This window comes from Drosophila montana, unplaced genomic scaffold (genome assembly GCF_035044405.1).
Source record: "Drosophila montana isolate Dmon_TW-CO22-7 unplaced genomic scaffold, ASM3504440v1 contig_2438_1, whole genome shotgun sequence".
Taxonomy (NCBI): domain Eukaryota; kingdom Metazoa; phylum Arthropoda; class Insecta; order Diptera; family Drosophilidae; genus Drosophila; species Drosophila montana.
In genome coordinates, this window is record NW_026997315.1 from 1,533,187 (window position 1) to 1,560,094 (window position 26,908).

The window sequence follows — 26,908 nt, forward strand, 5'->3', positions numbered from 1 at the left end:
GCGCTATACCAACTCAAGTCTCAGCTGCTGGAACTACCTAGTTATCTATCGATCAATCTAAATTTGCCTGCAGTTGCCGTAACATTTCAATATCACAACAATGGCTATCAGAATTGACCATCAGGACTCGAGCACAACCAGCTTGGGCAATAAGTGGCCATTCATCTTACGGCTGCTTGGCCAGAATGCTGTCCATAACCCCAACAATCCACCATTCACCACCCACCACCCATCACCCACCACCCAATCGGCCACAGTTGCACAGAACTTGCCACAAGCGAAAACCGAAGCACCCTAACCACAAACTTTGGCGCAACGAGTGAAAGAGGCAGAAATCTAGGCAACAGCCTGGCAACTGCTGTTACAACTACGGCTATGGGTATATGGCTCTCGGTTTCCGTCTGCGTCCACGTCTATGTCTGCCAGCTCTGACTGGGACTCCGTCTCCGTCTCCAGCTCTGGCATTGGCACTTGGCAGCAGTTGGCTGTGGCAGCGACGCCGGCATCAGGCGGCAAATAATGTAAAACGCCATTAGGCGAGATTTTCTCATACAAACAACAATTGTGCATTGGCACACAGAGCGCCAGCTGACGTTCCCAATGGGTGGACGGGCAGGAGGTGTGCCACAGTGGGTGTTGGACACAGCATAATACTTTTCTTTCTTTCTATTCTTTTTTTTTTGTATTTTTTTTGTATGCGCATTTTGCACAAGCTGCGTGGGTGGTTGCTTTCAATCTCCCAAATGAAAACAATTTGGGCAGCAAGTGGCAACATTTGTTGCTGCCGCTGCCGCTGCTGCTGCCGCTGCGACAAATTGAATGAAATCACGGCAATTTGGCTGCCACACAAACATACGCACAGCTGTGGCCAGGCCGAGAATCGAGCAGTCGAGCAGTCGAGAGCGTGTGAGGGAGACAGGCCACATGGCCAGTGTTGCAAATGTTGATGCATAATTGAATTATTAATTTTTTTGTATTTTAAATAACAATGTATGACAGTTGCTGCCACTCCCCTGCCCCTGCCCCTGCCCCTGCCACACTGCCACACTGCCAAACAGGCAGCACGCATTTATCTGACTGCGGCGTGTATCGTGACGATAAAGAAATTGTTTACTCAGCGCCGATTCAGCAAACCGAACTCGAGCTCGTGCCACCCACCAAAAGACACCCCAGCCATAAGACCAGCCAACAAATCGCCACCCACTCGTGTGCACCCCCTTTTAGGGCAGCAGGTCAAAATGAAGCTGTTTGCCCAGAGTATGTCTGTGTGTGTGTGTGTGTGTATGACGCGGCATTGACTGACTTTTGATAATAAGCTGGCGCAGTGGGAAGCGGCAACTGGCAACTGGCAACTGAGTGCGAGCAGATAACACTTCCTCTGCCCCCTCAGCCGTGCAAACGACGCCAACGATGATGAGCGGGGCGCAGCGTCAGAGTTTGGGCGTCAATTTGTTTATGGCCACAAGCTCACACACACACACACACAAATAGACACACACAGACAGGCAAGCAACGGGGTAGTCATGTTGGCGGCTTCCACCTGTGGCATCCCAAAAATAGTTGGTCAGCGTCATCGTCATGGCGTATTGCGTCAGGCGGAATTGAATTAACCAAAAATGGAATTTGACATTTGTTGACAACATTTATAAATGTACATAAAACTCACATATACAATTTATAACAGGCAAAGTTGGATCGATGAGCCTTAGAATGGTGCAGGTAAGGAAGTTAACCTTGAGGATCAATAGGTATAGTATAAAGTTCATATATAGTGGGTAGTATATAACATATATAGTAGGTATAGTTGGGAAAGGTAGAACATTTAGTTGTATAAAGTCTGCTTTATCTAGTTTCTCATGTTTTTGATACACCAACAATGTAGAATTTCTCGCTATTCCTATATATTTTTATTTGAGTGTTTGAGAAAAAGAATTTCTTAGCTATTAAAAATAGCTCTATTATTCCCATTAAGCATATTCAAAGCTCTCTTTCTCCATCTCTATCTCTAATTAAAATAAAAACTGATAGAAACTTTATTCATTCATAAGATTACGATTAGATTACTCTATCCACCATAATTTATACCTAGACATATAGTGTACCCAGAAATGAATTCTTATTGACTTGTTTAATCATAATTCCTTAAAGTACCTTTGCAGACATCTTACTAATAATTATAGACATGTGATCTGAACGAAAATCCTGTTTTTTAAAAAGTTTTTCAATTTAATTCAACATGACAAAGAAGTAGATCGGTAAGATCTGATATGGAGAATCAATCTGGGATCAGCACAAATTATATATCGACAATAAATTAATATAAATTTAATAGGAAGATCGTTTAAATTCACCCCGATTATCAAAAATGAATCAAAGCCAGCAACTGGAAATTTTGTTAAATTATTTGTGAATACAATTAATTATATATTTACATATGTACATATATAAATATATATATATTCATGGACAAAAACTATATGAAGAATAAAGCCGCTAAGTACTAGCAAAATTGATATAGAAGGATGCATAGAAATTGCATAAATAATTTTAAAAAAAAAATCAAGCATCCATTTAAATTAATATTGAATTCAAAATCCTTCCGTTCATTTTAATTTCCTTATTTTAAATTAGTCGAACTTCAATCTTGCGGTTTATCCTATTATGTAGGTTAATTGTACTATGAAAAATTTACACAATCTTCTTCACTAACATCTTAAATATTTCTAAGAATAAGCACCAATGCGAAGGCGACAAGTGCACCTCCGGCCGTGCGCATGGCGGAATTGTTGCACTTCTCCAGCGATTGCTCCACCCAGGCGAGCTGTTCGACTTGTCCAATATCGACGAACTTTTGCTGGATGATTAGCATTTCATCGACGCTCAGATTTCGATGGCGTGTCCACACCTTGAAGATCGGCACGGGTGCGATGCCCATGTAGCCGCAGAGAAAGGCGTAAGTGGTCTTATCCGTGCTGACCAGCTTGTAGGTGACCGGCACTTCCCCACTGGACCAGGTGAAGATGCCATTCTTGGCATTGTCGTCCCAGGCCAATGAGCCAGACTCCGAGGCCGACTCCCATTGGCCATTGGTGGTGTCCACGTACTCCACTTGTAGCTCCAGCATATTGTTCTCGTTGGGACTGGCTGGCAGCTCGTAATTCACGCACTGCATGTCATCCACATCCGGGGCACGCGCCACCTCAAACCAATAGCCCGAGAGCTGTGCATGGGAAGGGTATTAAATGGGTACTGCCGTCGAAAACGGGCCTGTGGGCTCAACTTACACCTTCCAGATCGACTTCGGTTCCTTCATAGGTGAAGCACGAAAAGTTGGGACTCTCCGTCGTCTCCGTTGCATCCGTTGTCTCCGTTGTCTCCGGGATCTCCGTTGTCTGCGACCAAACGCTGTGCATGGCGCAACCCAGCAACAGCAGCACTATAACAATTTGACGATCCATACCAAGCATGAGCACTACTCCGAATCCGTTAAGCAACTGATCAGTGTGAGTAATACAAGCGACTTAAATACCAAACTAATTTACCTTACAATCGCTTATCATTTTGCCAATTTATTGGTATTTTTTTGCTCTTCCGTATGCCATATACATACATATATACACTTAAAGAAATCAGCAAACTCTTTTATACATTTATAGTTTTTAAATATTGCTAATATAATTATATCAATTAATTTTCGTTTCGTTTCTTAACAATATATATCTTGAAATTAAAATGTATTATTTTAATTCGTTAACTTAAATATTTTTATTAGTTTATTGATAATATTTAGGAAAATATATTTTATTTTGTCGTGAATAATATTTTTTATTATTATATTACTTTATCTTTATATATGTTAATATTTTTTTAATACATTCAAATTTTGTAAAAAATTTATATTTTTTAAGTAAATGTTATTTATTTTGCTTCGAGTTATATTTTTTGTTTGTTTTTTAATTCTTTGTATATTTTGCTAATGTATTGTTTTCTTGACTTGAGTAAATTTTGTACTCGAGCAGAACTTTTATTTTTTTAATTAAAAATAATCCTTAAAATTTTAAAATAGGGAAAAATATAGGATTAAGTGTCGAGGAAGTTTTTTCTCAGTATTATAATATAAACAATACCATAAAGATAATTCTATATAATTATTCTCTTATGATATTTTAACTGGGTAGTGAAAGCGGCAAAATTTTACTGTTTGGTTCCGATATAAGCAATCAGATTATAAATCAATAAGCGCTTATCTAATATTTTTCCCGAAACGCCTGTTATCGATTGTGGGTTAATGTCTGATATATTGTCTAATTAGATTTTTCGAAATGGAGCTAAGTTTCGGCAAATCGCTGCTTGTCAAGGCAGTCGGAAAGTCTGGTATTATGTCATCAGTAGGTTTTATCGATATGAAAGTGGGAAATTCATTAACAATAAAAAATTTCAAATCGGTTCATGATTGAAATGTATTTCCCGGTTTTTATCTGTGAAGACCGATCCTAAATAACACACTTCTGAATTAATAACGCTTGCGGTTACTGCTCGGAATTCAAGTGGCAGTCAAGTGGAAAAGTCCAAGATTGGGCCCCATGACTAATGGCATGTACACACGTTCAAGTACAAAAGATTAACGGCAGGCTCGCATACAAATATGCTCAGGTCGTGTGATAAGAACTGTTATTATCTGCATATTTAATGCGTATCTTTAGCGATAATCTTCCATAACTAACAATAACTGACTTGCGCTGATCAAATAATAATAACGAATAAAGTCATATGACATTATTTAATTAGCGATTAAAAAATGATTAAATCTTAAAATTGATAAAGAAACGAAGAATGAAATACTTCGAATCAGTGGAAACTACAAGCTCTTTTAACATTATATATGTATTGTGTATTGGAATATATATTATTGTATCCAATAATCGCAGCACAGATTTAAGTCAAGCTTGGGATTGGAACTCGCAACCGCCCTCTTCTCTTACAATGCCTAAAATGATTTCAGGCTAAACAATTTTATTTAAATAACAATTGCAATGACAGGACTCAGTATTACAAGTAGCCAATGTCCTGTGCAGCATAGCACAGCGGTTGGCCTGTCCAAGAAGACGCGCAAAAATTGTCACCGTCAGTGACAGGCGCTGAAGTTGTCGTATCCTTTAACCAGCTCGAGCCAGGAGCCGTCCAGGCTCGGACACGCTGTTTGTTTTGTGCTCCTTGATGTTAAAAGGGAAACGTTGAGATGGCTGTCATGAATGTGGCCGCTTCTTCGGATGCTGCTGCTGCTGCTGCCGCTGACGGCAACTGAAGTGCGGACAAAGCAAAGTATTTGACAAGGCCAAAACCAGGCAGAATTTTTCTCAGCTCCTTTCGCTTGGATCTTACAAACGGACAGCATTCATATTTATTCGCCTAATGAGCGCCGCTTTTCTCAGATACACTACTTGCTCTTGGTTTTTATTTAAATTTTAATTTAGTTCAGCTATAAAATTCGCAGAAAAGTTTAATCGTAGATAAGATTAAATGTGTAAATAAAATCTGGGATTTACCTTCGATTGTAGTTCAAGAAGCAATTGAAATGAATGATTTAACGAAATGATAAACATTTTGATTAGGTACAAAGGTTGATAGAAATTGTGCGCGTTAAAATTCCCAAAAGGTGCAACTTGCCTGGAGAATATTTTCAAAGTGAAAACTTTTCCGAGCTGGTGTCGAATGAACTATAATGTGATTTTGTTTATAAGACGTAATCCTACAAATTAACTAAAATACAAGCTTACAGATAAAACTTAAGAATAGTTCTTGATATCTGAAGATTTTGCCTATCAGTGATAAATAATCTACTATTTAAGATTAAAGACCAGGTAGGAACAATCTACTAGTACTCGGTTTTAGCCATAGCCCTTTCTATTTCCCTCTTTCACTATTCCCTTCTCGGTTATCTGCGAAAGAATAGTTTCTCCACATAGTCCTGGAGGAGTTAACTGATCTAACAAACAGGTAGACATTTTTTACTTACGAGATCTCAATAATAACAAAACAAAGTATATTTTAGTTTTGGCAAAGATAAGCCAGAATGGCTTATCTGAATGGCCTAATCGTGCTTAGAACATTTTGACAGTGTTTCAGTGTGGCTACAAAATCGAAGCTGTCAACTAGCTGCAATATACAAAGGCGATTCACATTCGGCTGACTGCGCCTTGCCCAATCAGCTGCCAGTTGCGATAGACAGACGTTCGGTTAACCAGAACCCAGTTGGCCAAAAAGCATCAGGCAACATTTCGATGCTGCTGCGAGTTGTGCCCCACAGACACAAAAAACTTGTGGCAACAACAAGAAACAAAACTAAATGCAAGGACAACAAAAAACGTTTAAGTAAGATGTGGATGCGTGTGTGAGTGAGTGTGTGTATGTGTGAGTGTGGGTTGAGCAACAGCTTGAGCTACAACAACAACTACAGCAGCAGCATCAGCAGCAGCAGCGACAGCAGCAATGGCAACTGGCAGCAACAGCGGCAGCAAGAGTAACCGTTATTAAAGATTTTGAATACCTAATTATGAAAATGTCAGACGCAAACGTTTTTTTGGGGGGAAAGCACAGAGCGAGCGAGAGAGAGAGAGAAAGGGAGAGGAAGTGTAAGAGAAAGAGAGTCTGAGCGAATTGCTGCTGTTGTTGTTGTTGTTGCTGCTGCTAGCTTATTGTTGTTGTTTTTACTATTATTGCGGCTAACAGCAGCAGCAGCAGCAGCAACAACAGCAAATTGTGTTTGTGATGTGCCTGGCAGCCAAAACGTTTCGCTTCTCTTTGCCTCTGCCTCTGCCTCTGCCGCAGCAGCAGCAGCAGCAGCAGTTGCTGTGCAGCAGCAACAACAGCCTCAACATCAGCAGCAGCAGCAGCAAAATATGAAAAATTCCATTTTCATGTCACTCAATTGAATTTCCATTCAAGTTTTCTTTTATTTTTCGCTGCTTCTGCTGCTGTTGCTGGTTTTTTCTGACGACGACGTCAGCAACTGCGCCGCTCCTGCGCCATTTTATATTTTTGCCACGTGTGTGTGTGTGTGTGCATGTGTGCATGTGTGAGTGTGTTTTGTATTTTTGGCTTTTTCAGCTAAATTAATTGCCTACGGAATTGTAGTTAGTTGGCAACGTCCATTGTTGCTGTTGCTGTTGTTGTCGCTGTTGAAAGCTCAAATACAAATACAAATACAAAATGCCAACAACACACACACACACACCTACACACGTACACACATGCGACTAGCAAACAATGGCAAGCCAAAAGTCCTTTTGCGAGTTTATGGCAAAAATAAATAAATTTGGGTTTATCTCAATGGCATACAAGTCATTTGCAGCTGAGATTTTTTTCTGCTCTACATAAACTAGGAGTCAGCTACGGCTGCTTCTTCTTTCACTTCCACCTAGCTCTCGTTTGTGCCTTGCGGTATCTCTAAAGGTGGGCTCGGGCAAGAGGACAACATGTGAACAATTGAGACATCTCGAATGGATATGTGCAACTGGACAGGGACACGAACGTTAACTCAAAGCCTGAGATTAGCATTGTATTCCGAGGCGACTTTATTGATGAATTGTGCAGTTGGGCAAATACGTGTGTGAGCTTTGTGTGTGCGTGTTTAGAATTATACAATAAAGTGAACCAACATAAATCCCGCTGTCGCAAGTCATCTGACAAGCTGCCAAGAGTCGGTACATTTAATTCCTCAAAGTTCATACCATATCATATATATCAAATATGGTATGCCAAGACTGGGCAGTATTGTGGCATATCTCTGGGAAGCAAAAATAGCCACCCAAGTCAGTTCCTTGTAAAGGATCCGTGTTCGAGCAACCGCTTTGAAAATCTAGCTAAAAAAAATTTTTTTAAATAGATAAATAACTGCTAACCCTAGGTGTTAATTATAATTCAAAAACTAACTTTACAATAAATATATCAACAGAGAATTTATTCGTATGAATTATTTGAACACACAGCCATTTTAATAGTTTTGTCTCGAAATGTGAAAGGTCTGTTAAACTGATGCTAATTTTTAAAGATATCCAAATGATATCAATTAAGTGTGCCCCAGTCGAGAGTGCCCGACTAGGGGATACCCTGAACCGTCTACTATCAACACCAAATTCAGCTCACGCTAAGCATTCGATTTCTGTACAATTATTTAAATTACATTAAAAAAACAATGTTCCCTCTGCCGGAGTCAAACTTGCAATTCGCGATAGCTATCTGTTATATTACATATTTAAAATATTTGATTTGACTAATGGACTTTATGGAGTTTAAGAACATAAGATTTAATGGCAACTATATTCTATAATTCTTACAGGTAAGATCAGCCAATTATTTAGTTATTGTAAGAAATTTGTTTATTAATTTGATGAACACATATTTTCTTATCTCAACAAATATTAAATACGTTGTCAATAACTTATCAACTTATGAAATGCATTGTAAAGAAACTTTTGAAAATTCAGTTTTTGTTCTATTCCTATTTTTTTTTTCAATATAACTTAAGTATACTCAAATCTTAATTTAGTTATTTTTCGATATAAAGCAACTGTTCTAAATTTAATAAATTTATAAAACGTGAATAGCTAAAATAATATGTCTACAAGAGTATTGTTAATATGTCGAGCTACAAACTTTATATATATATAGTATAAGGCTGATTAATCGAAAATCGATATAAAATATCATCATTAACAACTTGTTAATAAAAGTTTATATATGTTGTTAATGTTAATAATTGTTGTATGCTTCAGATAACACTCGCGAAGGCTCGCAAACTTATCTTATCTCCACTTTGAAAGCTGGTTAACACTTGACTCAGCCAAACAGTTTGGACTGACCTTACCCCAACAACCACAACTGAAGACTTTGGGTGTTTTTCCGAAAATAAAAAGCAACGCACACACCCACTTCTACACACACCCCACCCACTCTCACACTTACACACACCCCAGATAGCAGTAGACTCCTGCTCTCGTGTTGCCATATTTTTGTGTGTGGCTTTTGTTTAGCTGCTGACAGCGCTGCCAACTGCAGCGACTGCTTGCACTGCTGCTCGCTTCTCGCTTCTCAGTGCCAGCTCAGATTCGAGCATATTTATATCCACAATTTAAATATAAATTTAACAAAAAAGGAAAAACAACGACAGAAAATAAAGAACTGACCAGCCGCTCGGCATTGGCGCCTGCTGCTGACAAGCTGACAGTCCGCACCCCAGGCCGCCCCCGCATCCGCCCCGTACGCCTCCGCGCGCCCGTCTGACTGTCGACATTCGCAGTTGTCATGCTTTTGCTTGAGTAATTAAATATAATTTTCTTTTGCGTTTTACACGGGTAACAACAATGACAGTTGCTGCTGCTCACTCAGCTATCAAACGCAGCGCCGTGCTGTCGCCCAGCGGGATGAGAGGATTGATTCTTGCTTCTGCTGCTGCTGCTGTTGCTGTGGCTACTGCTACTGGCAGCAGCATTGGCTCTAGGCGGAAGCGGGGCTTTAAGGCGTTGAGCATACGCTGCGTGTACAACGGGCCGTCAATAAATTTTGGCAAATATTTGACAAGGTTTTTTGCCAGCCATAAATAGTGTGTGTGCAGCTGCAGCAACAACGACAGCAACAACAACCGTCGCATCAATTTTTTGTAACATGTTGCCAAACATGGTTAAGCCACGCCCACCATGCCCACACCCACACACAGCCCGCTCTCGCACTGCCCGCAGCTGTGGTGGCCACTTAAATGTCGTTATGTTGTCGGGTCACGCGCGGCACAATGTGCCATGTCCGAGCTGGGAGCAACAGCAGCAGCAGCAACAGCTACAACAGCAGCAACTTTATTGCCGCAGCAATTATGCGTAGCTAATAAAAATGTGTGGATGAGTGTGTGTGTGTGGGTGTGTGTTGGGGGTGGCAACAGGGCGTTTCATGAGTGGAAAAACATTGAAATCGACATCGACAGCTTAGCGATTTATGTGTGCTAAAATAATTAATGCGTTCATTTATTTAAAAACGTGTTACGGCATTCAAATTAGATCCCAAAACTCGATTCCACATGCACATTAACCCATTGACAGCAAGAGAATAAGCTAAAACAAATTAATTAAATTAAGTAAATATAAAGAAAGCCATTAAAAATATAATTAATTTGTATGAAGGGCAAACGCAATGACCCTGTCCTAAAATCACACAATTTTCATGGCAGCAGCCAAATACAGTGTTGCGTAACGGCAAGAGCTTCTTTATTTGCGAAGTTGAGCCATCGAGCCAGTGTTGAGAACTGTCATGCTTATCTAATTTTCCGAGAAGTGCTGAGAATTGTCAATTGTACGAAATGCAGTGTTGCATAACAGCAAAAAACTTTTAAGTGGCATGTGCAAGTTTCAATTAACTGGTTTCTATAATAAAAGTTTTGTTTGAATTATTCTTAACACTTCACTTATTCAATTAAATATTTGTTATTCTGTTATACTCTGTTAACCAAGATAAATAAAGTATTTTAGTACGGTGCTGCTCTTCGAATGCCTGCCCATCTGTCCTGATAAACGCTTTTAATTTGAAGCTTAAGACTTAAACTCAAAATTTATAATTGTTTAAATTTGTTTGCTATAGGTATATACACTGTGCATACCCTGTACTCCACTGTGAATATTTAAATCCATAAATTAACTAGACGCGTAGCTTATGAAAATATTAATATTAACAACCGATATCCCGCGCGCAGCACAGCTGTCATAATACTCACAGGGACTGGCGTGCGGAAAGCCTAAAAAATCTTTGCAGGATCTCAATAACCGAATGACGTCTGAACTGAATCAACTTGAACCGAAGCTGATTATTTAAAAACATTTTATTTTATATATTAAAATAAAGAGCTAACTAATTAACCTAAATAAGAATTTGTAAATATCACAAATTGAAACATTTTTGGAAACTGTAAAACATGTCACAAGCCAAGGCACGAACCAGTACCTGATTTCATATGATTTCTGTAAACTTTAAGCCGAACCAACCATAACTTTAATTGGTTAAAGTTCGTTTTAGAAAATTTAAAATCCCTTAAACTATTGCTAGTAATGGGTTAACATGTGAGTGTGTCGGTGTGTCTGTGTGTGTGTGTGTGTGAGTTCTAGTGCTTTGTCGAATCGCAAATTTATTTTTCATCGTGGCAGCAGCAACAACAATCAACCAAACAGGACAAACAATGTTGACAACAACAAAAACGGGGAAAAAACCAAATATGTTAAGCGCCATTTAAGCGGCATCGTCCTGTCCCAGCCGCCTGCTGCATGAGAGAGAGATAATGCCCGGCTCTGAGCTGATGTGTGTTTGTATATTTTTCTAAAAATTTGCACGCATTTCATTGTTGTTGTTTGTTTGTTTGTTTGTCGCACATGTGTGCGGTTCCCAGCAGCGGCGCCCCAAAAAGTATGCAAAGCAAAAAGCGGCGCACGCCACACACACACATGAAACTGTTTGTATGTATGTATGTGTGTGTGTGTGCTAGGGTGTGAGAAATGTGGGAAATGTAAACGGAATTGTTTTGCTTGCTCAGCGTCTGTGTGTGTGTGTGTGTCTGTGTATGCGTGGCAAAGGGATAATGACAAGCTGGCGGGGCACAGGCCAAGCACACACTCCCACACACACTCCCACACACACACATATGCATTACGCCCACCCATGCATTGGCAGGCACAAGGTGATGACGTCGACGGTGACGCCGACGCCAGCGTCGACTGCGCTGCGTTGCGTGTCTTATCTACAATGCGGGAAAACACGCACGCAACTCAAGCAGCGGGTTGACACAACAACAACAACAATAAAAACAACAACAATAAAAACAACAACAATAAAAACAACAACAACTTGAAACCTGATTCCTGACGGTCCTTTTGCTCAGCTAGCTGCGTGTGTGGGTGCGGGCCTGGGCGTCTGGTTAGCTGAAGCAATCACAAAGGATTTGCATTGTGGTCTAATAGTGTTGGCCCATTGGCTTTCTCCTGGCCGCCGTTCTGTTTGCCATCGCAAATTAACTGTAAGCTGAAAGTGTGCATTGTAAATGTACCTAATAAGACAGATAATGCATGTGTTCTCCCCCCACACAAACACACAGACACTCATACACACAGCCGCAGTTGTCTCTCTGTCTTAGGACTTAACCTTGTCTTGGCCGCTTGAATGCACAGCCAAGTGGCCATGCTGGTTATCAGAAATCGGCACAGTTTACAAATACTACTCTACTTTGAAATAAAAAATAATACAGAAGCATTATCTGTGGATTGTTGACGATTAAATACCCTTACAGAATCTTCATGCTCAGCCTCGTTTCTAGTATATAGGAAACCTAAAGGAAACTAGTAAAAAATGTTGATAAATCTTGCCATAGATGCGTATTTTTTTGCTGATGTTAAATCTGGCCGGATCGGACTACTATATCATACAGCTTCCATAGGAATAATCGGTCGAAAATTAAGTTCTCTAATAAACAAACTAGTTGTTTATCAAGATATTCTATTAAGTCTGTCATATATTAATTTCACTGTGATCCCTAAATATAAGCAAAATATATTGAAAAATCGATTGAAAAAGAAATTATGTATGACTACATATTCTGTTTATCAAGATATTGCCAGCAAACTCAGCAATTACGAGCTTAGCTTAATTATAAGGGTTCTTGTTTTTATCTATGTTCATTAAATATAATTATCTTATTAAGTATTCTTCGATATGCTTTGTTTTGATTAACCGCTCAAATAAAATATTCACCATAGTTTTTAAATGTGAAGTCACCTCCGAATTCGCCTTGTGACTTTCGGCGCGCAACTTATTCGCTGCGGCCAACTTCTGTTAAGTCAAGCCGTTACATTCAAATGACTAGTGTTAACTTAACAGACGAATGCTTATTAAACAACAGCTGTTACTGTTAAGGCTATGTTGTTCCAACTGTTACTTAACAGAGCTGTTGAGCGCCAATAAAACTGTCATTTTACAGCACTGCTTTCTCTTTGAAAGAAACTTTGGGCTTGGAAATCCATTACGAAACAAAGAAATGCAAAGTTATTAAAAAAATTATTGTTATTTAAAGTAATTGAAATACATAAAAGAAAACTGATGAAATATTTGTATAATCTCATTAAAATAATTGCACTTTATTTACGTATTAGAAACTTATATTAATTAAGTCTAAAAGACTATTAAGTAATTTGTTCAACGGGTTATATTGTTTTGCATACAACAGGCGCGAGACGCTACCAGCCCACTGGGCTGGCCGCTGTCGCCCTCTCAACGGCGACAACGACGACGATGACGATGATTCGACTAATTTAATGACTATTGTTCATTGACTCAGTTTAGATGTGAGAAAAGGTAGCTGTGCGGATGCGGCTCTGTCCGGGTGGCAGCTGCTGGCTGCACGGCCATGACAGAGGCAGGGACAGGGGCAGGTGCATTGTGACGTGCATGGAGTAAACGTAATATGTATCTAATTTAGTCTAAGCACTAATTATCACATAGTAAACTTATTACGTAGGCCTTGAAATTTGCACTGATTCGATGCACTTTGACTTGCAGTTGACTCGTTGACATGGCCGAAAGGCAGCTCAGCCATAGCTCAGCAGATACTTGGGCAGGTAGGTGATGGACGAAATCAGGCTATAGCTGTGACAGACGAACATAGGCACAAACAAACCGGAAGCATGTGTGCGGATTAAGGTTAAAATCTTGTAAAGTTTATTGTCAAATTTGCTTAATTAAAGGTTTACAGAATATCACCAGCAACCCGTTTAGTCAGTGCTTAAACATAAATATTTGTAATATTCGTTGATAATATTTACAATTTGTCGCTTTGACCTCAACCGTATGTACCAAACACCACATCCAACCCTTCCCAGCCATTGGGATTTGTGCTCTCCGGCTCCACGTTGTTCTCTTCCCCGCTGTTTATATGAATGTGTGCCCAAACCAGAGAGAGTAAAGTATGTGAAATTATTTGTGGCAATTATACGAGACAGTGTGTGTGTGTGTGTGTGTGTGTGCAAAACTACAAAAGCAACAACAATTACAATGGAACAATTGGACACAAATGAGCACAAAATGTTCGCAAACCAGCACCAAACAAAGCAAAACAAACAGAAACATCTATGATACATACGAATTGGTGAGTCCGCGATAGAACCAAGACTTCCATGACTTCGAGGAGCCCTCATCGATCTTCGACTCCACATCTGCACAGAAATGGCGACGATCGTGTGAGCGTCCGCTCTTGCAATCGCACAACATGCGCTTCTTGCACTCCGCATCGCAAGTGGGTCGCGCCGGCGAGTTCTTCCAGTAATTCCTAATAAAACATATACATATATATAATACTGAGGAATAATTACGGGTCTCTTCCAGACTGTTGGCTTACTTGTAGTACATCTCGAACAGCTCCTGATTGTCGGTCAGCTCGTTGAGCAGCTTGTCCCAATCGCTGGGCCGCAGCGCCTTCATATTGTATGCAGCTCTGGCTGTATATAGCTTGTACCAGATCGGGTATCCATAAAGATTTGCCTCCTTCAGATTCATTATCCAGGATTCATGGTCAATGACCAGACGCGTCGTTGTATCGTGATCACCGTCCACCTAAAAATAAATGGCATTTGATTAATAACTGACCAAGTATTGCTTATGTTTCTTTTTTTGAAAATTAATTTTGAATATTTCATGCAGAATTTAAAAGGAAGATAGAATTGTCGTCATTTAGTGGGGTTTCCCTTTAACTTACATAGTAAATGCGATAGCCTGGATTCAGATCGTAATAGGGCGATACGGAGGGTCCGATATAGGCAATGCTATTTGAATGCGCTGGAATTTAAATAAAATTTATTATTTGTTTATTTTATTTATTAATTTAGTAAAAACATGAAATGAGGACAAAAATATTAGAAAGAATTGTGACAAGACAAAAATCTTTCAAAATGCAAATGAAATTATTAAGAAAAATGTGTCTTAAATATTATATAAGAAGTGATGAAAACTGAAAAACATACTCAAATCATGTGGATCGTAGAACATTTCGAACTCATCAAAGTGCGTGTGTCCATAGAACTGAGCGGTAATGGTGCTCTCATAGCGCGAAATGATCTTGTAGAAATTGCGTGACCAGACCTTCAGACAATCCGAATGACCCGGCGGTATGTGGCCAATGACATGGACCTTCTCATTGGAAAACTCGGCGCTCTGCAGCTCATAGATGAACCTTAAAGCGAAAGATACGGGGTAGATGTTAGTGGATTTTTTTGGACTGGACATCCCTGTTAGCTGACTGACCATTGCAGCTCCGTGGCGGGATCTGTGGAGTTGAGCAACAGCCACCAGTTCTTGTTGTTGCAGTAGTTCATGTTGAGCGAAATGATGCGAAAGCCGGGACGGACCAGCACCGAGTAGAAGGCGCCACGACGCACCGTGTGGGAGACGCTCTGCGGCAGCCAGCGACGCCACTGGACGTCGAGCTCGTCGTAGAGCCAATTGATGGATATGTCCACCTGGTTGACATAGGGTGGCGGGAAACTGTTGACCGGCGCGCTCTCGTGATTGCCCAGTGCCGGGAAGATGGGCACGCCGGGGAATTTCTCGGTCATTTGTTTGACTGTCTCCTTGATGATCTCCAGATTCTCCTGTTTCGTCTGATTCCAGACATCGTGCGGCGGCAGATCACCCGTCCAGAGTATATAGTCAATATCCTTGTGGGTCTCGGCAATGTGCTCCAGCATATTGTCCACGGTCCGCTTGGGCGTGTCGCATTTGCGGTAATCCCCCCACTTGCCCGCCGCCGCATTCGGATTGGCGGGGCGACCGCTGCTCAGGCGACAGCAGAGCGGCTCATTGCAGTCCGCATTGGCGCCCTCAACATAGTGAGGATCGTAGTGGGTGTCGGAGATGTGGAGCACCTTGAAGAACGGCGCCGCCTCCAGCGGCATCGGCAGCTCCGACAGTCGCGGCGGCTTGGGCACCGGCGGAAAGACGACCTCCCACTCGTGATAGGGATTATAGACATCGCCGCAGCCGTCGCCAATGATGAAGCTGCACAGCTCATCGGGTCCCAGATTGACGCGCTGCAGCACATAGATGACCTCGCTGCCAAAGAGCTGGGCGACGCCCTCGCAGACTCGCGGGCTCTGTATGCTCAGATTGGTGCAGTACTGGGCAATCATTTTCATGAGCTCCGCATCCGTCTTGCCGGACTTGATGTAGTGCTGCAGCAGGCCGGCGCCCGCCTTGCACGCCGTGCAGGACACCTTGGACAGGACGCTGTTCTCAATCTCGAAGGCCACCTGCTTCAGATTGAACAGTTTCAGAGCCTTGTCCACGAAAGGCGGATAGGTGAGGCCATCGCCGGCGGCTGCATCGTACCACAGCATGCGCGGCGAGGTGCGATTCTGGCGCAGAACGCGCAAACGTTCCAGGAACTCCGCATCGCTATCGGCGGGCTGGCTATTGGTCCGATTCGCATGACGCTTCAGCTCCACGTGCGGCAATATGCTGCGCGGCTGCACCTCGACCTGCCAATCGTCCAGCTCCGGCTGCGTCCAGTTGATGGGCGCCCGCGCGTTTGTGTACAGAAAGGGCAGAGCTAAAAGGCGGGACAAAGTTAGAACTTTCTACTCGGCTGCACTGGCTCCATTGCTTACCATCGCTAGCTGTAAGCCCAGCCACGGTAAGTGCCGCAATGAGCCAGCAGATTTGCCGGCTCGATCTCCGTTGTGGCATGGCCTGTGTCATAATTGTGGCGCTGCCACCAGCACCGCCAGCACCACCAGCACCACCACTGCGTCTCGTCTCGGCCAGGTAGCCACTTGACCTACATTATGCGTGCGTTACACAAAAACCAAATCAAAAGGAAATATGAACAGTCATTATTATGTTCAACTTGTTTATAAATGTTGTCAAGCATGGGATATATTATAAATAAACACATATATATATATATATGCATGAGTGTGTGCATGTGTGTGTGCCTTTGTTTATTGAGCAGTCATCAATATTATGGATGCCAACGTCGTGACAATTCACATTCTTCATATTCTTCGATTCTGGCAAGACATATTTTGGGCACAGCATAAATTAAGCGCAAATTGTTTTCAATTTGTTGTTGCATTTTTATGGACATGCGAGCATGTAAACATTTTTTTTATGTGGGCAATCGAAAATTGGCAAATATTATGGAAATACTCGAAACTTGAATTTACTGAAGTGAAAACCAGTTTATGGAAGCCTCACTTGGCAATTTATATGTTAAGGGTAAGAGGTATATGCAAGGGGTATAAATGAGTTATACAAGAGTTATAAGCCATATAAAAAGGCTAAAGCGAACAAATAAGAAGTTATTGCAAGATAAGAGAAACTTTCAATGAAGTCGAGAAAACCCAAGGAAGCAAGCTGGTTTTTATCAAACCTGCCCGAAGCTGGAAGTGTTATGTTTAAAGTAAAACTATATATAGATTTCCTGCTTTTATAGTAGTTTTACTTTAAACCCACCCAAGAACCGTCCAATAACAATTGAATGTTGAAAGTTATGAGTTTCGTTAAAATATTTTAAACTTTTTTTTTTTTTTGTATTATTATTTTTATATATTATTATTTTAATTATTTTTATTATTATTATTATTTTAGTTATTATTATTATAATTTTAATTATTGTTATTATTATTATTACTATTATTAAATGATAAATGATTTTATTATTATTATTAAAGAAAGTAATATTTAAAAATAGTTTTGCAAATAAGAATGTAAAATTACGAGTTTCAATATATTAATTGGTTGTTTTTAATATTATTATTTTTTTTCCATTATTTCCATTTCTAGCTGCCAGATTTTAAAAGCGCGCTTATCATGCACGTTTCAATAACAAAGGCAATAAGTATAAATCATTTTGCTGATAAGGGCTAAAGACGTTTGACAAATATTTACTTGCGGCGAGCTGAAAAATAAAATTGTAAAAGCATCCAGAGATCAACAAACTGAGACCCATGAGGAATAACGAGAAGAAGCTGCGGGCAATTAGAAGAAGCTGTTCAAATATCAAATGCCTCTTGCCCAATGAAGCTGATGAAGGCAAAAACAGCAGCAGCAGCAGCAGCAAAAAATATGTCAATCTTGGCCAGCTGTAAATTAGACGGATAAGTTAAAGCTGGGCATTTGTTGACTCAAACGAGCCAAAATAAACACCAAAAACAATAAAAATGAGAGCAACAGTCGGAGATAAACAAACGAATATCCCATAAATCACGCTAGTTAAACACAAACGTGCAGCAGTTGCAGTTGCAGTTGCAGCTGTAGTTGCAGTTTGCCTCTAATGGCCATTAACAGTTGACTGCATCCACACACCCACACACACACAGCCGCACACACACACACTCGCACAGACTCCATGTGACATGGCTGAATGCTGTTGTCTGCTGTATTGTGGGTGCTTAAACATGGCTGACATTTTACAGTTAACGAGTTTTTAAGTGCTGTCAAAATGTGGATGCACGTACTATGTCCAAAAATTGACATATTGATGTTGAAGCCAACCCCCAACAAGCTGCGAGAAATTGACAATGTATTAGCTAACAAACGGGCTAACCAGGCGTATGCGCAACATAATCATGGAGAAGAAGTATAAGTAGAAACTTATTCTGTAAAAATTGGAATCACAAATTAAACAAGTTCTCAATTTATTAGCTAGGCTTCATATGTAATGTGCATAGTTAGCTTTGAGTCTTTAAAACAACTTCATTTAAAATATGACAAAATCGTAACCCGAGAATTAATTGTAAATAAACAAATGTATATTCACTTCATCTATATAAATACAATGTCTGGGACTTCGAATAGCTGAAGGTTTACCATTTGTGCCAATGATAGCCATGTTTTGGTTATTGCGATATGAATACATGTAGTTACGTACTTTTAAATAAATGGGATATTTAATAATGTGAGAGTTCTAAACATTTAGAGGCTAGTTTTCAAAGTTGTAGAATATTTAAGTAAGTTGTGGATTTGCATTCAGTTTTGATCTTTACTTTACAACAAATAATTTAGTTTTTTTTTATACCATTTCATTCATTCATTGCATTCAGTTTTGATCTTTACTTTACAAAAAATTATTTAGTTTTTTTTTTATACCATTTATACCTATTGAAAATGGATAAAAGGGATATAATATTTTTGTGCAAATGTATGTTACAGGCAGAAGGAATCAGCATCAATGCCGAGTTGATCTAGCCATGTCCGTCCGTATGTTCTTATGCATGGACGCGTCGATCTCAGAACCTATAAAGAACCTAGAGAATGCAAATTTTGAACGAATATCCTCTTAGTGTCCATGCAGTATGATTTTGTTTCAGGTAATCTATAACTTGCCCCGTTTCTAACGGCGAGTCACCAAAATTGACATGTAGCTTCCAGAATAGGATATGCAGTTCAAGAATCTTTTATTTTATAGTAAGTTTGTTCACTTTGTATGATAAACTGAAGAATATATCTGTTTGTACATAGTTTCCGGAATTTCATGGACCTGATGACGCATATAAATTCCTTTTCTAAATTGGGATTAATTTAATGTATATAAATTAAAAATGTTTTCGCTTGGCATACTTGTTTCTATTTATTTGATTAAACTTGATTTAAAGCAGACAAATACGTTTATTATGATATATAAAATATCATAAAATTAATTTTCTGGTTTTTTCCAAGACACAGACTGACTTTGATAATATCTCGTGTGAGTATCACATGACGCTCCCGGTAGAAAAAAAAATACGAATAGTCGCTATAGAAATTGATTTGTTTGCTTCTTTTTTTAAATTTTTTTGTGGAATCTGTCGTATAACCTTAAGACCATTTGTATGTTTATTGTGCGAGCCCATTATGCATAATTTCAATGTAGTCACCGACTCGCTGCTGGCAATGCCCGGTTGGGGGCAGGGGCTTCACAGAGGGGTCACGGGGTGCCAGCGACGGGTGTCGACTTGTCGGCGCGTCTCAATGCCGCGCAGCGCATTTGCGCACTCGCATGGTAATTGGCAATTGGCATGCCGGCCAAACAGAAGACCAGACGTCGCTAGAGACCTCCTCCCTCCAAGGGTAGCAGGGTAGTGGGGGGAGCTGTCCGGGAGTACGGTGTGTGGGCCAAGCGAGGGAGAGAGGTGCGGCGCATGGGCTGCTGGTACATTGGCCCCTACGCGAAGACTCCAAGACGCGGAGAGAAATCGTCAATGGGATGGCGTGTAATAAGAAATAAATAGTAGGGTCCGCAAAAATAAAAAAAGAAAGAAAAAATAAAACTGCGGCGACTTTTATTGTAAATTGTGTTTTCATGCTTTTCAGATTTGTGATTTCATTTTGTGCGAAAATCGAAAGTGTCTGCGGCAAAACAAACGCAAACACAAAGTCGAGTTCAATGGGCGCTGGGAAAAACGCTCCGCCCCTCTCACCACCATAACCCCCGCCCCCTCATCAAAAATCAAAACCAAACTAGTTTGATGTGAAGTTTTTGGGCAAGGTTAGGGCGTTAAGCTGAGTGTTGGGTTTTTGAGGTCAAGCCAAATAAAGCTTCGAGACCAAAAACATATTTGACATATGTGCAGCTAGCGTGCCCTCCCCCCCCCCCCCCTCTCTCTCTCTCTCTCTCCCTCGTTCTCGCACGCTCGCTCCCTTTTAACCTTTTCATTGTTTATTCAATGCACGCGCCCTGGGGCCAGGCAATTATTCAAAAAACCATTTGGCCCACAGCAACAGCAGCAACAATAACAACAACAACAAAGGCCGCAACGCAATCGAACAGTTTGCGCGCCCAAAAAATATACATAAAAAAACTTTCACTTTCTTTAGAAATTATATTTTTTTTTAAATTTTATTAAATATATTTTGGAGAAATGTGCTAAATACCAAACACAGCCCAGTTCCAGTCGCTGACTTGTCCAACGATTATGCAGCTGTCATTTGTTATTGTTGTTGTTTTTGTTGTTGTTGTTACTATTAAATAACGGTGCAGTCGTCACGCTGCTTGTCAGAAAATTTTCATGTTTTATAATTATTAAGAGCCGGAGAAAATGAAAGTGATTTTCACGGTGTGGGAATGCATAACACATAATAAAGTTTCCCATTTATAAAGAAAGGTATCTACTGTCATACAAAACTTGCTGTCAAAATATTATTGAAAAGCTTAAAGTTGAAAATTATAGGCGAAGATGTTAAAGTTTTCGCATTAAATCAATTTGAACAAAATTTAATAAGAAAATAATATTGGATGAAACTGACAACGATTAGATATATAATTTTTTGTCCCGCCTATTAATTTTTTTCTTGGCTCTATGAAGAGAAAACTAAATTGAGCCAACAGCAAAACATTTATAAATTATTAAGAGAATAATCAATTTTTAAAAACTGATTATAATAATTATATATTAATCAATTAAAGTACAAATCTTGTACAGTTTTTAAAGATTTGAGCCATGCAAACACTGACAAAAATTGTTAAAATAAAAGATAAATCTCGCGTTTTTAGTATAGAAACAAATTTTAAATGCATATAAATAAATTATTTTTAATATATCATTTTTACAATTCTATTATTTTATTTATTTATTTATTATTTTTAGAAGTTTTAAAAGGTTTATTTTACGTTTATTTAAAATGCTTTCAATTAATTTATTTCTTAAGTATTATTTTTTATTATATTTCTAACCTGAGCACCTTTGAATCCAGGAAGCTTATAAAAAAGTATTAAATTTCTTCAAGCTAACGCATTAGTAATAAACAACGACATGTAAATGTATCGCATAATGAGGTTAACTGATTAAAGATTAAAGTTTCTATTTAAGAGAATTACTTATGCGGAATCACAATAATCGACATACCGCACATGATTTCAAATTAAACAAATTGCAATCACGTACAAAGCACAGTCTACAGTGTGACCATATATTTGCATGCTTTGTCAGATCTGTATTCTATTATTTTTTCAGCATATATATAATGTGTGAAACTTCAACTTGGCCCTGGCTGGCGGCCTATATTTAAGCCAAAAATACATGTATATTTGATTTTAGTTAGCATTAGCTAATTAAGTATGCGGCTACCGAATGAGTTGTATGTAACTCACGATTGATATAGAAACAGAAACAGAAACGGAAAACAGAAGACCAGAAAGAAAAAAAGACTGGCCGAAATGCCAAAGGCGGCTAAAACAAATGAAAGCGCTGCGTAACCAGGCCCAAAGAAGTCTTGCGTATGGCGCGCGCTGCATGACAAACGGCAATTGCCTGAAAGAGTGCGCAGTGCAGACAGCGGGTGCGAGTGAGAGGGCGCGAGGAAGCTTTAGAATGCCAGGCCCAAACAATACGGTTGTTTGACAGCTAAAGAAGAAAAGTGAAACAGCTGCATTGACAGCTTTGACATCGTCGTCAACGTCGACGTCGGCGTCGGCATACCGTAATTCAGATTTTGCAAGCCAAAGCTGCCAAGCTACGGTCCGACAGTTGCGCATGCGTGCGGCTGCGACAACGGGTATTGGTCAAGTGAAATGCGCGAACATGTTTTTTTATTTTTTTGATCATGTTTTTTTTCTTCCAACACTGACGAAATGTGTAACAAACGCAACTGGTTTGTGTTTTGACTGGGTTAAGGCTTATGCTTACAGAAATGGTTCAGTTTAGTTTAATTTAATTGTTGCTTTTACCTGTCACAAATTGAATTTTATTTTGTTTAAATTTCAACACTGTGAACTCTCGTTCTTTTGCTGCGCTTTGTTCTTGTTGCTTTGATTTTGTTTTGGTACTTTTCGTTTCCTTTGTGGCCGCTTGCCTATTTATAAGCGGGTGTGTGCCATAATTCGCGACTCTCTTTTATCGCTTGGCCTCATTTATTTACATTTCGCTTTGCTTGACTTGGTATTATTTATTTAACAATTTTCTCACTAATTTTCGTACACTTTTGGCATGCGCTGAAATGCCGAACGGCGAACATTGATTAAAGAAGACACGACCCGTTGTTGTTGTTGTCGTAGATTTCACCCGATTGGCTGCCTTTTATCGGTATACGGTCTTTACGTCGCGCCGTCTTCACCAGCCAAAACTTCAAGCCAACTGCTCAGCACGAAACGCCGTCAACAACTGAGCAACAGCAACAAAACTGACGAAGCTTTTGAGTCAAGCTTGCGAGTGCCAAACAGCTGTTCACAGTGAGTGTAAAAGACAGAGAGTGAGAGAGTAAGGTGTGCACATAAGCTTTCGTTACGCTCATTGAATTAAATTCAGAATAGGAGCGTGATAAATCGTTCTGCAGCTTCTGCTCGCTTCAGCAATTTTTGACATTAATTAGAGTGATGCTTATCTTGAAACAAGTCCAGAGCTATTGTTCAAGAACGGAAATTGTTTAAATGTTAAATACATGTGTATATGCATGACATTTAATTAATTATATTGTTATTGGCGGATAATAAACAAGTTCTTAGCAATGCATTACAATAATAACAAAATGCTCTAATTTCGTATTGCAAAATTATAATGCGCAATTCTAGAAATATAATCTGAGCCATCTCTTAACATATTATTCTTCTTCTTTTGTAATGTTTCAGCGTTCCAGATACAGCATATTTGAGTATGTTATACATTTTAATTTTTTTTTTAATAATGAAGCAATTATAAATGTAAAAAGGTTTGTAAATAGAAAGTTAATTTATGCAATTTGTATTGTAAATTCTCACAGATAAAAGTTTATCCATGCAGTTCTGAGGGATATCAGATAAAGAGTATTGTGTATTTGTATAGTATGAATGCTGAGCTGGCAGATAAAATGTATTCCATGACTCATTTGCCAGATATATTTCAAGGTTATATTTCACACAATCTAAAGTATTGCCAGATTCTAAGAACGCGATGATAATTATCATAATATATGTGTATATATAATGTATGGAAATTATAGTTTGTGTTTTTACTGTAGCTTTATTTACAATCTACATATGTTATATGTATGATGTCAAAGACAAATTCACGTTGAAGCCTATCAGTAAACGCGTGAACTGTGACACTGATCAGCGCAATCAACAACAAGTCGTTGCCTCACATTAATCAATTCCATAATTGCCACCAGGCGATGAATGATTGATGACGCTCTCTCAGCGGGAGGATTTCATTGAAGCAGTTGTCTGCAGCGAGTTCTCGTTATAGATGGCGAGGTCCTTCCAGTCGTCCTTACAGTCACCAACCGGCGGCAGGCTGCTGGCAGCGGAGGGCGCTTCGATAACTGCCACAGTCTGGGTTGCGACGCTTCCGGCTGCCGCCGGTGGGGACTTCAGATGGCAGCGCCAGGTGACCTGCAGGCCACAGCAGAGACAGCGCCTGCCCCGCTCTGCAGTTTCCTGGGGCATGGTCGCATCCGACTCCAACTTGGATGCCCGCCGGCAGCAGAATAGCCGGCTAAGCGCACGCTTGAGCTTGGACAGCACTCGCATGGTCTGCGGTAGAAAGGTGTAGAACAGTGGATTCAGTGCACAGCTGGTCAGGTTGAGCAGGCCAAAGCTAAAGTAGAACATCCAGGACACAGGCGAGGAGAAGGAGCCATACACTCGCATCAGCAGAAACGTCCAGGCGGGCAGACGCAGGCATATAAACGCGCCCATCATCAGCAGCACCACGCGCACCATGCGACGATGGCGTGCCACACGTGCCGCTGCCGCGGGACTCACCTTCTCCGGCAGCGGCGTCGTCGGCGGCGGCGGCGTCAGCCCCGCCAACTGCGCAGTGCTCATGTCAAAGGAGGCAGCCACACTGAAGGCGGTCATCATGGCATAGGTGGTCTCCGGCTTGCTCAGCAGATGCACAAAACGCGGCTGCTCCTGCTGCTGCTCCTGCTCCCTCTGCTGCTCTTTCTGCTGCTGCTGCAGGTTGCGCTGCTGGTGACGTCGCTGCCACAGCTGCCGCGCTATGGTCGCATTGAGAAAGACGAACGCCACAATGCAGGGCACAAAGACGAGGCTGAGCGATACACTATTATAGATTCCAATTTGGGTCTGTGCAAACACATGAACAGAAATGCAAATTGTTTGCCCGATAAGATAGTAAACACATGTCAACAGCATGTAGGGTCTAGTACGCAGCTCAAGATAACTAAAATGTGTGAATGGGCTTATGGAATTCCTGAAATTAATTAGCTATTTCGAGTGCTCGTCCGTTATACAAAGCTCTTCTTGCTATATACATATATATTGATTGACTGTCTGACTGGTAATCTCTTGGAAAATTTCTAAAATGCAGCCATACAGGTTTTTATGTTATTCAGTTTTTTAACCGATTGGATTTAAAGTCACTTTAAAATAGTTTGTACACACGTGCTCCACGCTTTGCGTAAAATTCACTTTGCTAGGTGGAAAGTATTCGTTCGAGAATGTAAATGCCGAATGTGGTTTTCCCTTCGTTATTTTTTATTCTATATGCATATTTTGCTTATGTTTCAGACAGCTGAACGATGCTTAAACTATTATTATTATTATTAATAGGCTCGAACAATTCCGTGTAACTGACTTTTTAGCTTACAGCTCGCAGTATAAAATATCGTTTGATCTAACAACTTCTAGCACCTCAAATTAGAAGAGCATTAAAAACGGCGAGTCTTATAAGTATCCCACATCATTGCAATTAGCGTAAGTTTTTGAAAACGACTAAGGCAATTCCATAAGACTTACATATTTGTGCTCGAGCTGCATACTAGCCCTATTCGTTGCTGTTAAGCAGTTGCAACTCACCCTTCTGCCCACGCACATGGTAACCTGGTCCAGTTCGCTGATCAGCAGCTCATCCGTGCTCTGTATATAGACCTGGATCGGGGTATATATGAAAAAGAGAGGCACCGCGGCAGCCATGCTGGCTAGCCAAATGCCGGCGATGCAGACGGCGCAGAATACTAAGCCTGGATTCCAAATGCCAATCGCAGCACGCCGTATGGCCATATAGCGATCCAGGGCAATGGCCACCAGCATAAAACTGCTGCACAGCACAGTTGTTGTGTTGACAAACGGCACCGTATTGCACATGAACGGGCCGAGAATCTGAAAGAGCCCACAGTTAAGATTAAGCTCAACACAATAAGCATGTAGCCCACCCAATACTCCAGATATTCGGCATTGATCATGGCAATGTTGGAGGTGGTAAAGTTGACGCAGTAGATCAGATCGCTGCAGGCCAGCGAGATGAGGCAGGCACGAAAAAAAGGCCGCAGCTTGCGTCTGGTGTTCACATACAGGGCGCTCACGTTGCCCAGAAAGGTGCACAGGAAGAGCACCGTGACCAGCGCCATGAATATGTAACGTGGTGTGTCATGTATTTGGCAGAGATCACTTGCGATCACAATCGGATATAAATCGTCTGTGTCGATGATCAGCGATCGCGATGCCATTTAAACGCGCGACCCAAAAGTATGCAACAATATTTCGAATTGCTCGTGCGACGAGCTGAGCGACTTTGCTGTGACTGAAGTAAAATTGAATATTCGTTTGTGCCACCTGCCACCTGCCGCCCGTCAGCTGCTACCGGTGTACGTTGAAAAATGTACGTGTAACGTGTAGCTAACGATTATCGCCAGATATCGCCGGGCCTTATCAATCGCTTAGCTGCGCATTTGATTGCTATCGGCTGAACCCACACGCGATGCGCCGTCGAGCGATTGACCACGGTTCGCAGCGCACTGGAAGCGCGTCATCTGTCAGATAAATGTGGCTAAAATATATACACATATAAATACCTCATGATAGACTTTGTATAAGCTGTGGATCATTGGGCTGGTTCGTATCATAAATAATTTTGCCTTTAAAATCCGCAGAGCTAAATCACATATGTCTGGTCGAATATAACTTAACAAAGTAATAAGCTAT

At 40.5% G+C, this 26,908-nt stretch overlaps 3 protein-coding genes across 4 annotated transcripts in view; all 3 read right to left on the reverse strand.

The window, feature by feature from the left end:
* Positions 1-2,574: 2,574 nt before the first annotated feature.
* On the reverse strand, positions 2,575-3,505 carry LOC135428129 (uncharacterized). The gene is made up of 2 exons (XM_064681942.1): positions 3,285-3,505; positions 2,575-3,220 (listed from the first exon to the last, which is right to left on the reverse strand). The coding sequence occupies exons 1-2, from the start codon at positions 3,465-3,467 to the stop codon at positions 2,714-2,716; spliced, it is 690 nt and encodes a 229-aa protein (XP_064538012.1). The 5' UTR covers positions 3,468-3,505; the 3' UTR covers positions 2,575-2,713.
* A 10,212-nt stretch (positions 3,506-13,717) lies between these two features.
* The window catches only part of LOC135428074 (sphingomyelin phosphodiesterase), a 116,308-nt gene continuing 103,117 nt past the window's right edge, over positions 13,718-26,908 (reverse strand). The window contains exons 1-8 of one of the 2 annotated variants that reach the window (XM_064681875.1): positions 22,718-23,144; positions 16,680-16,849; positions 15,319-16,621; positions 15,039-15,247; positions 14,774-14,853; positions 14,417-14,631; positions 14,162-14,347; positions 13,718-13,946 (exon numbers count right to left, since the gene is read on the reverse strand). In XM_064681875.1, coding sequence (XP_064537945.1) covers positions 13,862-13,946; positions 14,162-14,347; positions 14,417-14,631; positions 14,774-14,853; positions 15,039-15,247; positions 15,319-16,621; positions 16,680-16,770 — 2,169 coding nt within the window. In that variant the 5' untranslated portion in view covers positions 16,771-16,849; positions 22,718-23,144 and the 3' untranslated portion in view covers positions 13,718-13,861. Of the gene's footprint in view, positions 13,947-14,161; positions 14,348-14,416; positions 14,632-14,773; positions 14,854-15,038; positions 15,248-15,318; positions 16,622-16,679; positions 16,850-22,717; positions 23,145-26,908 lie in introns of those variants that run through there. The other variant, XM_064681876.1, reaches the window with a different exon arrangement.
* On the reverse strand, positions 23,946-26,349 carry LOC135428076 (5-hydroxytryptamine receptor 1E). Its single transcript, XM_064681879.1, has 3 exons — positions 26,140-26,349; positions 25,784-26,086; positions 23,946-25,051 (listed from the first exon to the last, which is right to left on the reverse strand). The coding sequence occupies exons 1-3, from the start codon at positions 26,332-26,334 to the stop codon at positions 24,158-24,160; spliced, it is 1,392 nt and encodes a 463-aa protein (XP_064537949.1). The 5' UTR covers positions 26,335-26,349; the 3' UTR covers positions 23,946-24,157.

Coding starts and splice junctions, on each gene's coding strand:
- LOC135428129 (XM_064681942.1), bottom strand. CDS start 3,467: ATGCTTGGTATGGATCGTCAAATTGTTATAGTGCTGCTGTTGCTGGGT. Junction 3,221..3,284: donor CCGAAGTCGATCTGGAAGGT/GTAAGTTGAGCC, acceptor TCCCATGCACAG/CTCTCGGGCTATTGGTTTGA.
- LOC135428076 (XM_064681879.1), bottom strand. CDS start 26,334: ATGGCGCTGGTCACGGTGCTCTTCCTGTGCACCTTTCTGGGCAACGTG. Junction 26,087..26,139: donor CCGAATATCTGGAGTATTGG/GTGGGCTACATG, acceptor GGGCTCTTTCAG/ATTCTCGGCCCGTTCATGTG. Junction 25,052..25,783: donor CCATGTGCGTGGGCAGAAGG/GTGAGTTGCAAC, acceptor GTGTTTGCACAG/ACCCAAATTGGAATCTATAA.